The 14,724-nt window shown below is 47.0% G+C and overlaps 1 protein-coding gene and 1 pseudogene across 1 annotated transcript in view; one reads left to right on the top strand and one right to left on the bottom strand.

The window, feature by feature from the left end:
• The window catches only part of COL4A1 (collagen type IV alpha 1 chain), a 151,186-nt gene that overhangs the window by 102,393 nt on the left and 34,069 nt on the right, over positions 1 to 14,724 (top strand). Inside the window, exons 21-26 of the mRNA XM_017970460.4 lie at positions 811 to 975; positions 4,621 to 4,716; positions 6,798 to 6,881; positions 7,515 to 7,585; positions 12,063 to 12,254; positions 12,827 to 12,995. Coding sequence (XP_017825949.2) covers positions 811 to 975; positions 4,621 to 4,716; positions 6,798 to 6,881; positions 7,515 to 7,585; positions 12,063 to 12,254; positions 12,827 to 12,995 — 777 coding nt within the window. The remainder of the gene's footprint in view (positions 1 to 810; positions 976 to 4,620; positions 4,717 to 6,797; positions 6,882 to 7,514; positions 7,586 to 12,062; positions 12,255 to 12,826; positions 12,996 to 14,724) is intronic.
• Positions 12 to 540, bottom strand: LOC100401177 (large ribosomal subunit protein uL15 pseudogene; annotated as a pseudogene).

Below are 14,724 nucleotides of genomic sequence, written 5' to 3'. Positions count from 1 at the left end.
AGAAATTCACATTTTATTTATTTATTTTTTTTTTAACAAATACTCAGCATTTAATGAACCTCCCTCCATGTGGCTTCAAGCCACGAGGGCACAGGCCCCCCCAACACCCTTAATCTTCTCCTCAGCTCTTCTGCTGAAGAATTTGGCCTTGACGATGACAGGCTGCTTTGGGAGCTTTCCCTTGCCCAGAACTTTATAGTAGCCTGATCGCACCACATCAATGATGGGAGCAGCTCCAGTCTTGTTTTTAGCAGCATTCACCCGTGTCTGCTCACTGACCAAAGTCCACAATTTGTCAAGGTTGACAGTTGGGCAGAAGCACTGGTTCCTCTTTAAGTGGTAATGCCTCATACCAACTTTCCCAAAGTAACCTGGGTGGTATTTGTCGAAGTTGATCCTGTGGTGATGCATACCACCAGCATTACCACGGCCTCCGGAGTGCTTCCGGTGCCGATGCGGCCGTGGCCGTGACTCACGTGGCCCCGAAGTTTCCGGGTCTTCCTCAGTCTGGATGGCATGTTGGCGGCCCAGACAAAAGAGAAAGGCCTATCCAAGTCTCGCCAGAAATTCACATTTTAATGTCTACGTCGTGAGCCCATGTTCCTTGAAGTTAATGTGTGAGAAACAGTTGACGGTCAGCATGAAATGGCAAAGCGTCCGCCACCTAATTTGTTTTACTTGTCTAAAGCAGTTCCCTGTCAGTGATGGTCTGGCCACCATTTTACCTTGAACAAAGTTAGGAGAATGAGTTTGTGCTGTAGATGCTAAGTGGCCTTGAGGTTGTTGATGTGAGCTTCTGTCTGGTTGCAGGCCTCCCTGTACCTGGGCAGATTGGTGCCCCTGGCTTCCCTGGCGAAAGAGGAGAAAAAGGTGACCGAGGATTTCCAGGCGTATCTCTGCCAGGACCAAGTGGAAGAGATGGGTTCCCGGGTCCTCCTGGCCTCCCCGGGCCCCCTGGGCAGCCTGGCTACACAAGTGAGTTCCTTCAGGGATGGTTTAATGTGGTGCCCGGCAGAGCCAGGCTGGGGGCTGTGACAGTCCCAACACCCAGAGTATAATAGAAAGGCATGGATTCTTCTAATCACTCATATTCCTCTAAGGGAATCTTCACAGAATTAACTGTGCTACAAAAAGCCATAGTTAAAATAAAAAGCAAAATTGACTTAAAGGAATAAATAATACGTTAACAAGTTCTGAGACTCTAAAATTAAAAAGCATCTAAAGTTTCCCAAAGTCACGTGTGATCCGCTCTTTCTCCTACCCAGATTCATACAGGTCACATTCCCAATGTTAAAAAGCAAACCTGGCACTGAAAGTTGAAAAGCAAGCCTGTTGAGTTATGTAGTTTTTATTGAAAACAGAATGCATTATTCTTCATGCAAATGAATAGTAGGACACACACACACACACACACACACACACACACACACTAAAAACAAGGAAGACAGGATTACATGGGTAAAGATTGCATTAGTAAAATCCAGAAAAGCTGAACATGTAACATGGGACTATTGATTCAGTTAAGATGGCCCTGTGGTCCCAATACAATATCAACACAAACTCTAAGAAGATCTCCAAGAATTTAAGCCAGCCTGCCCCAGGGGAGTGTGTTCAGATGCCCAGAGCCAGCCGTTGGAACCTGCTGGATCAAAACCAGTATGTGCTCGGTGGGGCCCCTGAAACACACATCCTCTATGGGCTTGAGTGAGAGAGGATTCCCAGGCTTCCAGTCCCAGCAGGACTTAATTGCTAGAACTCAAGCACATCTTTCTGAAAGGGAGTTCTCATGGATCAGGCCACTATAGGGGCTCGGCCAGGACTAGACGGAGCCATGGATTCCAGCCTGGCAGCTTCACTGGGAATGTGATCTGCATGAATTTGAGTAGGAGAAAGAATGGATCATATGTGACTTTAGGGAGCTTTTCTCCTCTTCTCTTGTGATTTTGTGAAACATGGGAAATGAAGATGAAATGTTGCAGTCCGGAGATACTCAATCCAGAGTCTCCTTTTCTCTGTGTGTCTGAGAAAAGGTTGTGAGCCTGTCCAAGGGGCCTTTGGGTTCTAGATTCATGCAGCAGGGAAGGGAGTACCTGGGAGGCAGCAGGCAGGGATCTAACAGTGGTGATAAGAGTCCACAGATCCTGCCGCCCTGGAGCAAGAACTCCCCGGGGCAGATGGGTAACCCAAGACAAGGGAATTCTCTGGAATGCAGGAGATGATAAGAGTCCAGGAATAAGCATAAGCAGGAGAGTCAACAGGGAGTTCTGGGGTGGGGTGGGCTGGGGCAGGGGGTTGTGGTTTTAAGCAGAGTCCTTTACAAGCACAGGGAGGGGTGAGGGAGCCATTGGTGGGGAAATCTGGAAAAAGGACTTTCTTTTGGATATTTGTAATTTTGCAAATGCCGAAATACAAACACATGTCCTATAAAAATACGAGCTTTACAGTCTTGTTCATTGGATGGGATGTGTTAGCTGAATACATGGTAATATTTGCTATCACAGAGTACTAAGTCATAATTTAGAAAGGATATTTTTATTAAGATGTATAATGTATGTTAAAGAAGCTACATCTTAAAGTCATTGCTACCTTGGGACTTATCGATAGAGCGTTCACCGTGCAGTGCTGCGATTTCGGCATCTAAGTTCCGCCACAGCCTTCTTGTCTCAGTGGGTACAGCCAGCTCTGACCTGTCTGTGGCTGCAGGTGCCGTCAATGAGAAGGTGTAAAACGTGCACTCTAGACTTGAATTTTAGAACGCCTCAGAAATAATCACCACATTAAATGATGTTAAATGGACTTCAGTGAGGATGTACCATTTTTTTTATTTGTTTTGGGTTTTTTTTACTTTTTATTTTTATTTTCAATTTTGCCAGGGATGTGAAGGGATTCTGGTTGAGCTGAACAGGCAGGAGTTATGTTCTGAAGGAGTGTCATGACTGCATGTCTCTCAATGTTCATGAGCACACATTTCCAGAGGCAGGGATTAATATACCCCAGGCTCACAGGGCTGAGAGATGTGGGTTTCTTCAGTAATTTAGGGGTTGCTCTTTGGAGCATGAACGTGGAGTCCACTTTGTCTAAGACAGATGGTGTCAGTTGCACCAAGGTCAAAGGGTCGACGAGGAGCCAGGCAGGACCAGAGACACTGGGAGCAGGTCCCTAGCAGTGGCTGTGGGGGACCAATGGTGACTCCACTCAGGCTTTCTCACCTCCTGTGCTTCCTGGGGAGAAACTCAGGGAAAGACACACAGCACATAAGGAACAAGCAAAGCAAGAGCGCTTCCCCTCAGTTCCTGCAGAGCTGGAGCTAACTTGTTCTGCTGAGCTCTAAACCAAGTCATCAGACAAGGTTTGGGCTCTTCTTAGGCATTCTGGTTCTAGCTGGTGTGGGCAAGCTGGAAAGTTGACCTTGGTTAATGCATCCAAGCCTGAGGGCCCCACACCCCCTTTCCACACCCTGGGGACTCCAGGTGTCCAGGTGACAGCTGGACAGAGACTGCCCATGATTCTGTCATTAGGACAAGACCCTGTAAAGGGGAGGGGAGGGCCTTCGGTGCTGGTGCCTGAACATTAGGATTAGGTCTGGGCAGAGATGCTGGGTGCCAAGTTGTTCAGTGTGTCTTGTTCTTCAAAGATCTTGGGAAAGGAAATATAAACGTTATCTCGATGTGTATCCAAATCACAAAACAATACCGATGTTTTTTTACTAGAACCTAGGACAGATGGTGTATGCATTACTGCACTTTATTTTTATGTCTCTTTACATAAATGATACTCAGAATTGAATGTGAACAATTCGAGGCATTTCCTCATGGGCAGTCTGCAGCTCTAAAATGATGATTAGTTTTGTTGTAGATTGGGTTGGGTGGGGGGGAAAGGAATAAAAGTGTTCTAGTCTCAGCTCAGCTTTGACTTAACAGATGCATGACCCTGGGCAAATCACTTCTCTTTCATGAGCCTCGGTGCCTTCATCTGTAAAATAAGTGTTCTGGTAGACACTCTGCACGGTGAAATGAGAGAGTATGCAGGACAGTGGTAACGCACCTACACATACTTCAGAATTTGTGAAGTAGAAACGGTAGCAGGGATTGCTTGGGATGGTGAGTGGATGATGTGTGTGGTGTGTGCAGATTATGTTTTGCAAGTGGTTGATATCCTACGATTATTTTGAAACGAACTAGAGCTGAATTTTTAACACCTATCAAATAGCCTAAAATATTTCGGTTTTAGAATAGAGGTTGCTGGCCGGGCGCGGTGGCTCACGCCTGTTATCCCAGCACATTGGGAAGCCGAGGTAGGCGGATCACAAGGTCAAGAGATCGAGGCCATCCAGGCCAACATGGTGAAACCCCGTCTCTACTAAAAAAATACAAAAAAAAAAATTAGCTGGCCGTGGTGGCACGCGCCTGTAGTTCCAGCTACTTGGGAGGCTGAGGCAGGAGAATTGCTTGAACCCGGGAGGTGGAGGTTGCAGTGAGCTGAGATCGCGCCACTGCACGCCAGCCTGGCGCCTGGTGACAGAGTGAGATTCTGTCTCAAAAAAAAAAAAGAATAGAGGTTGCACTAGGAGAGGATAAAAACACCTCACTATGATCCTATAACTGAAAAACTCAATTTCAGATGGAATTGTGGAATGTCAGCCCGGACCTCCAGGTGACCAGGGTCCTCCTGGAATTCCAGGGCAGCCAGGATTGGCAGGTGAAATTGGAGAGAAAGGTAAGAGATTTTGATTTTTTTTTAAAATGGTGGTTGTGTCTGTGCATAGGATTTTTTCCCCACATACTTGCTGGCTTTGGAGTCAGGTGAGGGTGGGCATTAGGGGTATTCTTCTTCTATTTGGAACCCCCCTTCAAAATCCATTTCCTAGAATAAGCATCTTCCTGCAACTTAGTTAACGATCTGGGAGGGAAAGGTGGACAGCCCTGAAAGTCCGAGTTTTGCCCTTTCTCCTTTCCAAGGACCATGAAGTCAGTCTTGCTATGGTAGGCGTGGTCAGCAGGTAAAATTCAGACTGCTTCGTTACCACCATCTTTCCATCAATGTTTGAGAAGAGAGTTCTGTTATCAAAGAATGCACATCCCTCCTTCAAGCCAAGTTGAAACTGTGCACATGAAATGCTCACCAATTCTTCCAGTGGTGTTCATGTATCAGTGTGAGCAGATGTGCCATTGAGGCATTAGCCAGCTTCGCTCTGGGCTCTCAGTGCCATCTGTAATCCTTCCAGGCGTTTGCCTCACCACCCACACAGGACAGCCATCCTGGACACAGAGGTGGATTATCACTGCTTCGACAGTCCTGTCTTAGAGGGGAATAAGCAGTGGATATTCCGATATCTATATTCCTGATAGTAACCCGAGAATAGGACACATAGGAGGCAGCCCCCACAGCACCCCCTCTATGTGCCGTTTCTGCCTGTGGATTGTAAACATGCTTTCATCTTCAAATGTGTAAAACAGAAATGCTGCATGGAAACATTTCAGCCAGCATCTTAGAATTCTGACAGCCACGTACATGGCAGGACCTGAAATGGAAGCGATCTTGGCTGTCGTCACAGGGTGCCACCGATCAGAGTCAGTGTGCACTTGGGTTTTTAGAGAGTCTCTCCACTCTAGTTGCCAGGCGCTCAGTGCTTTGTGAGATGGACTGTTCCATTTTAAGACAGATCCAACGTGCAGAGGTTCTTCACACTGCCATCTTAGTGATCCATCCCCCAGATCCCAGGAGAAGCACCTTTCTTCTTGAGTCTTCTCATTCCTCTTTCGGCTACATCATCTGCTCGGATTACACCTCGTCCCCCCACCCTCCTGGAGCTTTGCAAACAGAGACACCCACGAATGCCCGGGGCTCAGAACTTAGCTGGGTTCTCAGCTGTGTTGCATCCTGCCCCTTCCATGGATGGGCTCCTGTCCTGCCTCCGAAAAGAGCCCACAATGAAACTGTGCACCTGCTCCCACACTTCAGGGGCCTGGCCCACCTGCACCAGCCCTGTCTTCTGCCTGTGGGGTGTCCCGGGGTGGAGTGGGCAATAGCAGTGCCCACAGGGGGCTGCCAGCCAGGGCGGGGATGGGAAGGAACATGGCCACGCCACCTCGAGGTCCCTGGCATAGCTTCTCTATGAGCACTTTTTGCTCTATAATATGCCTGATTTGTGTCTAGAAACCAGACTTGTTAATATTTAAGATACAGGAATAGCTAAGACACTGTAAGGTCTCTGAGCTTGGTTCGAAAGTCAAGACTTGAGATGTTAGAATTTCCGAGGAAGAGCAGCTCCTCCCCTTTTCCAGGGCCGCAGTCTCTCTCCTCTGCTGTACTGGGCGTCAGGTCACACATGCGTTCTTGCTTTTGTGGCTTCTTATTCCCAAGTCTGCCAACCAGGGAAGTCCATGAACTGGACTACTCACTCAACCAAAGAGAAAGGGGATGGGGAGTTTCAAAATTCGAGACAGAATTACAAACGTCAAGGCTTTCAGGCTGATAGGCACCGTTAAATTTCTGGACCACTTTTTAGTGAGGCAGCCCCTGTCCTTTCACTGGGAGAACTGGGGTCATTAAACAGTACATCTGTGGTCACACATGACGCCTGCTGGGGACAGTGGGCCCGTTCACTGATGCAGAGAGGGACACTCATCTGACTGCAGTTTCCACCTGTTAGCAGAGAGCCTGGAGGAGCCGTTCAGTCACTGAACAAACATAAGTTTGAACGTAATATGTTAGTGACAGCCTTGACTTTTCTATTCTCAGTGCACTCCAGAGACTTCTGGTCACATGTTACATGTAAGAACCTTTGTGTTTTCTAGGTCAAAAAGGAGAGAGTTGCCTCATCTGTGATACAACAGGTTATCGGGGGCCTCCTGGGCCACAGGGACCCCCAGGAGAAATAGGTAAGACCCAAATGTGAAAAGGACCAGCTCAGAATTTGCTTTTGTGTTGGCACCTTTGCTGTGAAACTGATTTTACTCTATGAGAGGCCTGGTTTTCTGCAGCCAATCCTAGAGCATAATAACAAGCATGTTGAGCCCCATTTCCAGGATTTTCCCATGTTGTTGGGAATGATCAAGAGAGCCTATGTGTTTGGCATGCACAGATTTCCTCATAAAGGCAGCACATAACAGCTCCCCGCATGCTGCAGATTCTGTTATCTCACAAGCAGTTAACGGAATTTATGCTTTTCCTTTAAGTGGTCCCTGGGGACGTGGGCAGGAGGCGTTTCTGCTTCCGGGTGTCCGTGTGCGTTGGGTGACATTTTCCCTTTCTGAGACCACCTTGGGCATTTTAGTTATTACTCTCTTGGGATTGTCCAAGCAATCGTCCACTTCCTATACGGATGTTTGTGCTTTTGAGTCTTAAGAAAAGGTTTTTATTGTTATCCTTATTACTGTACTTTAAGTGCCAGGGTACAGTGCAGATCGTGCAGGGTTGTCACATAGGTATACACACGCCCTGGTGCTTCAGAAAGGTTTTGACAAGTGTCTCATGAATGCTGTGTTGCTGTCTTTTCCCCTGTCTCGTGAAAGGTTTCCCAGGACAGCCAGGGGCCAAGGGCGACAGAGGTTTGCCTGGCAGAGACGGTGTTGCCGGAGTGCCCGTAAGTAAACCCGTCTGAGTTCATACATGTATCAGAAGTGGCCACCAAGCACATCCACAGAGTTGTGTAGTTTTGCGTTTGCAAGCGTGGCCTCTGGTGTGTCTCCGTGTCGGGCCCTCTGGAGTGACTCCACGTGGCCGTTGTCTCAGGAGAATGAGTAAGACTGTTACCTGCAGAGCCCAAATCACAGCCGCCTTTCTTCTTACCTGCTCAAAACGTCTTTGGCAGCTGCCTACCTGTGTTCAGGTATGGCTGAATGGGGCCCTGTCCTTCCCGCAGGGTCTCTGGCATTTCCTGAAACAAAGGTTGCCACGGGAGCCACCCCTGAGCGGCGCAGCGCAGGGCGGAAGTGCTCTTTCTGTGTTACCGTTGCTGGTAACATCACATCAGATCATCCAAAGCCTGTTAGGAGGTTCGGTGTCAGTGGTTTCTATGGAAGGATCAAGGAAAGCAGATCCATTTCCCTCTGAGGATTTGAAATTGGGTTTTATGTTTGTACTCCTCTTCTTTCAGTTGAAAATTGCTGTTACAACATATTTTGTGTAGTTGCATTTTCAAATCCACAAATGAAATATCTGGATCACATCGACATGAGACCTTTCCATCGAACAAAATACCAGCGTCTTAGCTTTTCTAGTTTGTTTTAAAAGAATCCATTAAATAGAAGAGCATATTCATCATCTTGAATATTGAAAGACGTTATTTTCCTGCATCTAATCAGTTCCATTTCTGAAGCTTCTAAATCTCAAGGCATTGTTCCTCTCGTGTTTTCTTTGTTCTTCTGAGCTCTGCAAGCATGGACCAGTTTCTTTTTTTCTTTTTGTAAGAAATTGAAAGTCAAATTTAGGAATTATTCATATCTGATGTAGCTCTTCAAATTTTTTGAATTTTTAAAGATAATTGCTGAAAGCTTCTATAAAAGAAAACCAGGGCAAAAGCGAGTTGAAATAGGAACGACCCAGCTGGAATTCAACAATCATTTTCTGCTTTTGAAGTTAGATCCTGGGCTTCTGCTCTCCAGAACTTCCCTGGTGCCTGGGGAGCTGAGTTAGAAGTTGCAATTGTTTAAAATATTTCTAAATAAATTAGAAGTTCAAATAACTGGGTAGCCCTGACTGCAGCGGGGATCAAAGACAGAAGAACTTTGAAAGAGGCAGAAAAGGACATTTTAATCTCTATCCACCGCTTCATCTCCTGGGCTTTCCTGGTGAACTTCCTACCTCAATTCTGGCTGAGAAACAGTCCAGACAAATCTAATAAAGATGGAAAAAGAGGAAGGAGGTGAGAAGATAGAATATTGAGGAGAGATCATGATAAAGAAGAAAAGAAAATGTACAACCCCAATTCTACTCCCGTTCCTTCCTCAGGACCTCCTTTCTTTCTGTAGATGGAAAAAGTCTCTAAAAATAGATTTATGGGTAAATAGCTCAATTGAGAAGTTAGTAATTTTCATTTTATTGGAAGCTGTATTTGAAGCTCAGTCATTTAACTGGCTCAGAAATGTAGTTCTTTTATTTTGAATTTGGCTAGAGGCTAAAATAGATAACCACAAACCAGCACCCAGGAGAGTAAATTAAAATTTAAAAGCCGCAAAATGATCTGATTTTTCATTTGACTTAGATAGCATTTCTGTGACACTTCCTTTTGAAAGCTAAGTGTTTGATTTTTGGGAAAGAATAATGGATCACAAAAGGCTGTCTCCCTAAGCGGGTTGATGAAGCCCAAGTTGGTCTGAGCAGGTTTCATGGTTCCTGGTCACAGGGAGGATTAATTGAAACTAACACCCCCCACTTTTCCCTCAGTGGCACCACTTTAGAGGCAGACAGTGTAGGTGTCAGACTTCCTCCAATTAATGCAGCCAATGCTAAATTTTCCAGGCAGTATTTGATTCCTCAGCATTTATTTTCAGGGAGATGGATCAAAAGACCTTTGAACCACTTAGGATCAAGAAGTGCTGTGGCAAAGCAACCACAGGAGATATTTCAGGGTCACCAATGTCACTGTTCTAAAAGCCCGGATTTCTCTCATAAATAGAATGACAGCAGGCAAGGTAATCCCTCTTAAAATAAAAAACTGTGTTCTCACCCTAACATCATAGTGTTGGAGAGCTTTATATTTTTAGGCTGTGAATAATTACCATAAAATAATGTAATGATATTTTCAGGTTGAGAAAAATATACATTGATTATAATTTCTGGCACTGGTATTTTAAAATTGATGAATATTGCCAGTTCCACGTGTACTTCCTCCATATCTCTTTTGTTCTGGCTGCCAAGGATACAGAGTTAGGAAGCCTTGGTCCTACCCTCAAAGCCCTGAAATATCAGTGGAGAGACAGCTCTGCAAATAGACTGTCCTAATGAAACAAAGTGACTTACGGAACGAGGTCCACACCGTAGAGCAGAAGGCAGCCCGTGCCCACAGGAAAGGCTTCATGGAGGAGGCTAATTTTAGCTGGTCTTGAAGGATACACAGGAGCTAATATTAACTAAAGAGACACACTTTAAAAATCCCACAATACCTTTCAAGTAAATAACAACTTTTCCATGACCCTGTGCTGCAATTTCTGGCAGGTGACTCGTAGAAATCATTTATTGCCTTTTCTGGGACCCAAAGCAAATAGACTGGCTGTCTTCCATCTTTCCTGAGTAGGTCCAAGTGAAGTGTCCCAGATCATGAGGGGCGTTAGAGCATGGGGCCAGCTCAGACTACCAGTAGCCATCCATGAGAAGCTTCTGCCATGACAGGACCGTTCTGTGTCACTGCCATCCAATCTGGCAGCTGCCAGCCAGTGGTGGCTGTTGAGCCTTTGAAACGCAGTCACTGTGATAAGGGAACTGCATTTTTTCCTGTTATTTAATAACTTTCCAAGTCACGCTGAACGGTGCAGAGAGTTGCTGCTGACTCTCCGTACTTCTGGAAGCCTGCTGGACGGCACTGGGCCAGGCGTCAGTGCATCATGGTTGGCATGGAGGATGGAACGGGAGGAAGAGCAGCTCCTCACGTTCCTTAACCTGCAATGTTTTAGCTCTCAGGACGCAATTCAGGCAGGAAAACAAGTCAGCCCTATTGAGGTTCGTCCCATATTTGCTGTTTGTTTGACTTTGAGCAGGACACAGAAGTCCTTCAAGCCCTACCTCTCCCCCTGCGTAATGGGAAGATTTTACTAGCTCATACCTAACTCTCCTTAGCACTCCAGGGGCATGGGCATCAGGTACAGGCTTTGCAGCTGTAAATGCATAAATGTGGATCCCAGCTCCAGCACATTCTAGCTGGGTAGTCTTGGCTCTATCACGTAACTTCTGTGAGTGTCAGCTTCTTCCTCTGCTGAGTCCTAGTTTCCATATTTTCCTTGCAGAGCTGCATTAAGGGTCAGAGATGCTGTAGAAAGGGCCATAACACCTAGCAGGCTGGTGACCAGTGCTAGCCATATTTTCAGTCTAAAGATTGGGCAAACGTTGGTGTGTCTTTGGTCCACCAGCTCCTTCCTTTGAAAAGTACATGTCAGACGCACACAGAGAAGCATGTGCATGTGACTGATTCATATATATTTAAGAACCTTTTGAAAGGAAGTTTGTGAAAAAGAATTCACATTAAGTGAATTGTGCCAGAGTTAAAATTATGCCAAATCAACAGGGAGTCTGAAGATGCCTTTCTGAAGCCTAAGCGAACAAGTAATTGGGACATTTATTGGAAGGCTTTTCTGTTTTTCTTGCGACACCCGAGTCTCAGGATGCCGGAGGAGACACCATTGGTGGGTGTGGGTGGTGTTCTTTGCAGATTGAACTTTCCAGGAACTGAGCAATGTTCTAGCGTGAGTCTCTTGGGGAAGTCAATTTGACTGCTGAGTCGACATGACTCATGACAGAGCTGGCCCAGCACCCACTCACAGAGTTTCCTCTCTCACTGAGGCTCTGGAAGTCCTTATCTCTTCTGGAATTCTGGGCAAGAGCATAAAGGGAAACCCGTTCAATATTCACAGGAGTATTCAGCATGGCCAGGAGGTGCTGATAGGTGGCTCGCTGGGCCGAAGCTGGAGAAAAGCCTTCTGCATGCCATTGGGGCTGAGCTGGGGATTGCGACTGTCCACTACTGAAGCCGCACAAGCAACCACATGTCAATCAGCACCTCCCGACAGGGGCTGCATTCCTGCCAGCGTTGAGCAGCTGTTAGGGAAAGAAAGCTACCTAAGGAGAGCTGGGTGCCCAAAACCACACCATAACTCCCTCTGCCCCATCCGGGTCTCTGCTTGAAATGCCGAACTAAGATAAGTGTTTTTAAGAAAAACGCGAGAAGAGCAGCAGACCAGGGCTTTGTCACAGAGCTGCTGGCTGGCACCTAGAAAATGAAAGATGAGGCCTGAATGCATGACCATTTTCCAGAAGGTGGCGTCTTGATTCTGTGGTTGCCCGTGTTAGTCATGCTGGTGTCTTCACGGATGGGTTCTTCTGTGGGTCACAATGCTTCGTTCTTACAGGGGCCTCAAGGTACACCAGGGCTGATGGGCCAGCCAGGAGCCAAGGGGGAGCCTGGTGAGATTTATTTCGACCTGCGGCTCAAAGGTGACAAAGGAGACCCAGGCTTTCCAGGACAGCCTGGTGTGCCAGGGAGAGCAGGTTCTCCTGGAAGAGACGGCCATCCAGGTCTTCCTGGCCCCAAGGGCTCGCCGGTATGTTTATCTCCAGACTTGAAATGTGCATTTTACAAATGGGGGTCTGCAAAGAATAGAGAATTGAGTCACTTGAATCATATTCATGTATTTCCATCTCCTTGATGATGGAATAAATGAACTTGTTTCATGGTTCATGCAGTAAGTTAAGTCTGTAAACTCAGGCGTTGCCAGTGTCGTCAGATAATTAGATGATAACAGATCAGTGTCTTCTGATGCATCTGGGACTTAACAGGTGTGTCTGTATGTCTTTTTGCTTTGGATGCGAGGTGAAATCTAAAGCTAATAGTATTCATGTCATTGTTTAAAACATTCCAAGTATCAACATCTCATTCTCTAAACTATCTCCCTAAGTAGATGAGGGAGGGAGAATGCTCAGCTTAGCTTAGGGAGAAGAATGCTCATTTCACTTATTAACTATGAGGTGGCCCTCCTGCGACAGTAGATGAAGTAAATGAATAGTGTGGGTCAGTTAACTCTGGTACTCACTGACCACAGATGACAGAAGAATGTGATAAGGGCAGGTGTGGGTTTGTCTCTGATAATGGTGTGTTTTCCTCGTTTCACACTAGGGTTCCGTGGGACTGAAAGGAGAGCGTGGCCCCCCTGGAGGGGTTGGATTCCCAGGCAGTCGTGGTGACACCGGCCCCCCTGGGCCCCCAGGATATGGTCCTGCTGGTCCCATTGGTGACAAAGGAGAAGCAGGCTTTCCTGGAGGTCCTGGGTCCCCAGGCCTGCCAGGTGAGGCCTGAGAAACTCGCGGTGTGGACTGAAGTTGTAAACAGAGGCTGGGACAGGTACCTCGGGCGCACACAGAGGCCGGCGTTCAGACAAGCCAGGGCACACACTTGTCTTCCGTTCTTCCAGGAAGTGGGGCAGGGCCTGGGCAAGCCTTCAGCCTTTCTGTGCCTCCCTTTCCTCATGTATGTGCTGGGCCAGGGAACTTGCAGGTGTTCCCTGAAAAGAACTTGAGTCTGCAGCCCTCATAGTGGGTATACAGCACGCACCAGCTACAGGCAGCCTTTATGTGGAAGTCGCACCGAGGTCAAGTCATCTTCCTCTCCTTACCCATTTGGCTTTCTCTGATGAGCAGCCCGTTTTGACTTCTGTGTATCCCGAGTGGTGTGATCTCTGCCTCATCACAGTCGCAGACGCCTGTGAACTGATGTACAGAGGTCCCACAGTGGTGGCGATTTCATTCTGTGGTGTTTTGTTCTCTGCTGTTTTTTGAGTGAATCACGCACCAAACTCTATGCTGAGCATCGACAAGACGTGGTAAAAACGGCAAACCCGGTCCCTTTCCTCCTGCACAGCCTGTCCAGAGATTTTTTCAGAGAACTCGTAGCTGGGATGAGTGTGGGCTCCTTCGTCCTCCTCTCCCGTGACTTCCTTATTTTCAGGGCCAGCAGGAGAAGGGTATGGTGCTGGGCCTTGCGCAGGGCAGGTGCTAATAGTATATTATCTGACTGTGATTCCCAGTAGACATGGAGCACTCCTGCTCTTCCCTAGAAAGTCCTGGAATGAGAAGAGGAGAGGCCAGGGATGCCTTGTGTGTAGATGAGGGAAGTAAATCCATGTTGCTAGGAGGCATTCAGCAAGGTGTAGAAGTGAGTGGCAGGACTTACGGTGATTAAAAATAGGTAATTAGTAAGCCTTAAAAACATAGTCATTAATAAAGTAGCTGGATGTTTGCAGGGTCCAAGAAGAGCCATGTTGGAGCAATTATGCCATGCCCTTCTGACTCACAGGTTTGCTGATTATGTCCATAACCCTATCGAGCCTGTTTTATCAAATCCTGTTCCCATTAGGGACTCATTTTTCCTTATTAATACACAGTGTACAGCCTGGTTACTGTGGCTCGTGTCTATAATCCCAGCAGTTTGAGAGGCCGAGGTGGGAGATCACCTGAGGTTAGGAGTTCGAGACCAACCTGGCCAACATGGTGAAACCCTGGCACCTGTAATGCCAGTTGCTTGGGAGGCTGGGGCAGGAGAATTTCTTGAATCTAGGAAGCAGAGATAGCAGAGTGAGATTGCGCCATTGCACTCCAGCCTGGATGACAGAGCGAGTTCCTATCTATGTCACATACACACACACACACACACACACACACACACACACACACACACAGTCCCGTTCCTAAGCATCTAAGCATTCCAGCATAGGAAATGTCAGTGTTCGAGGGCAGTCCAGGTGTAGTGTGCTAACATAACTGTTACTCTTATCCTTCTCCCTGTTTCTGTAATCAGTGGGTACTTAGCATCAAGTTCTGACTCTGCTGACCATTGTTCTTTGGTTAGCAGGGTCCTAGAAATGTCTCTGACTCCATTTGAGGTAGGGTGATACCGGGTTTAATGGAGGAGGACCCTGGGGAACCAGGCATGGGGACTCCCGATCACTTTTCCTTGCGGCTCCTGATTCCACAAGTGCTGTCTTTGTGCTTGTGACATCTGGAGTCTTTCAGAGCTGT

The sequence above is a fragment of the Callithrix jacchus genome, chromosome 1 (assembly GCF_049354715.1).
Source record: "Callithrix jacchus isolate 240 chromosome 1, calJac240_pri, whole genome shotgun sequence".
NCBI classification, from domain to species: domain Eukaryota; kingdom Metazoa; phylum Chordata; class Mammalia; order Primates; family Cebidae; genus Callithrix; species Callithrix jacchus.
The sequence above is the reverse complement of the archived record's forward strand: the minus strand, read 5'-3'. Positions and strand labels throughout refer to the sequence as shown.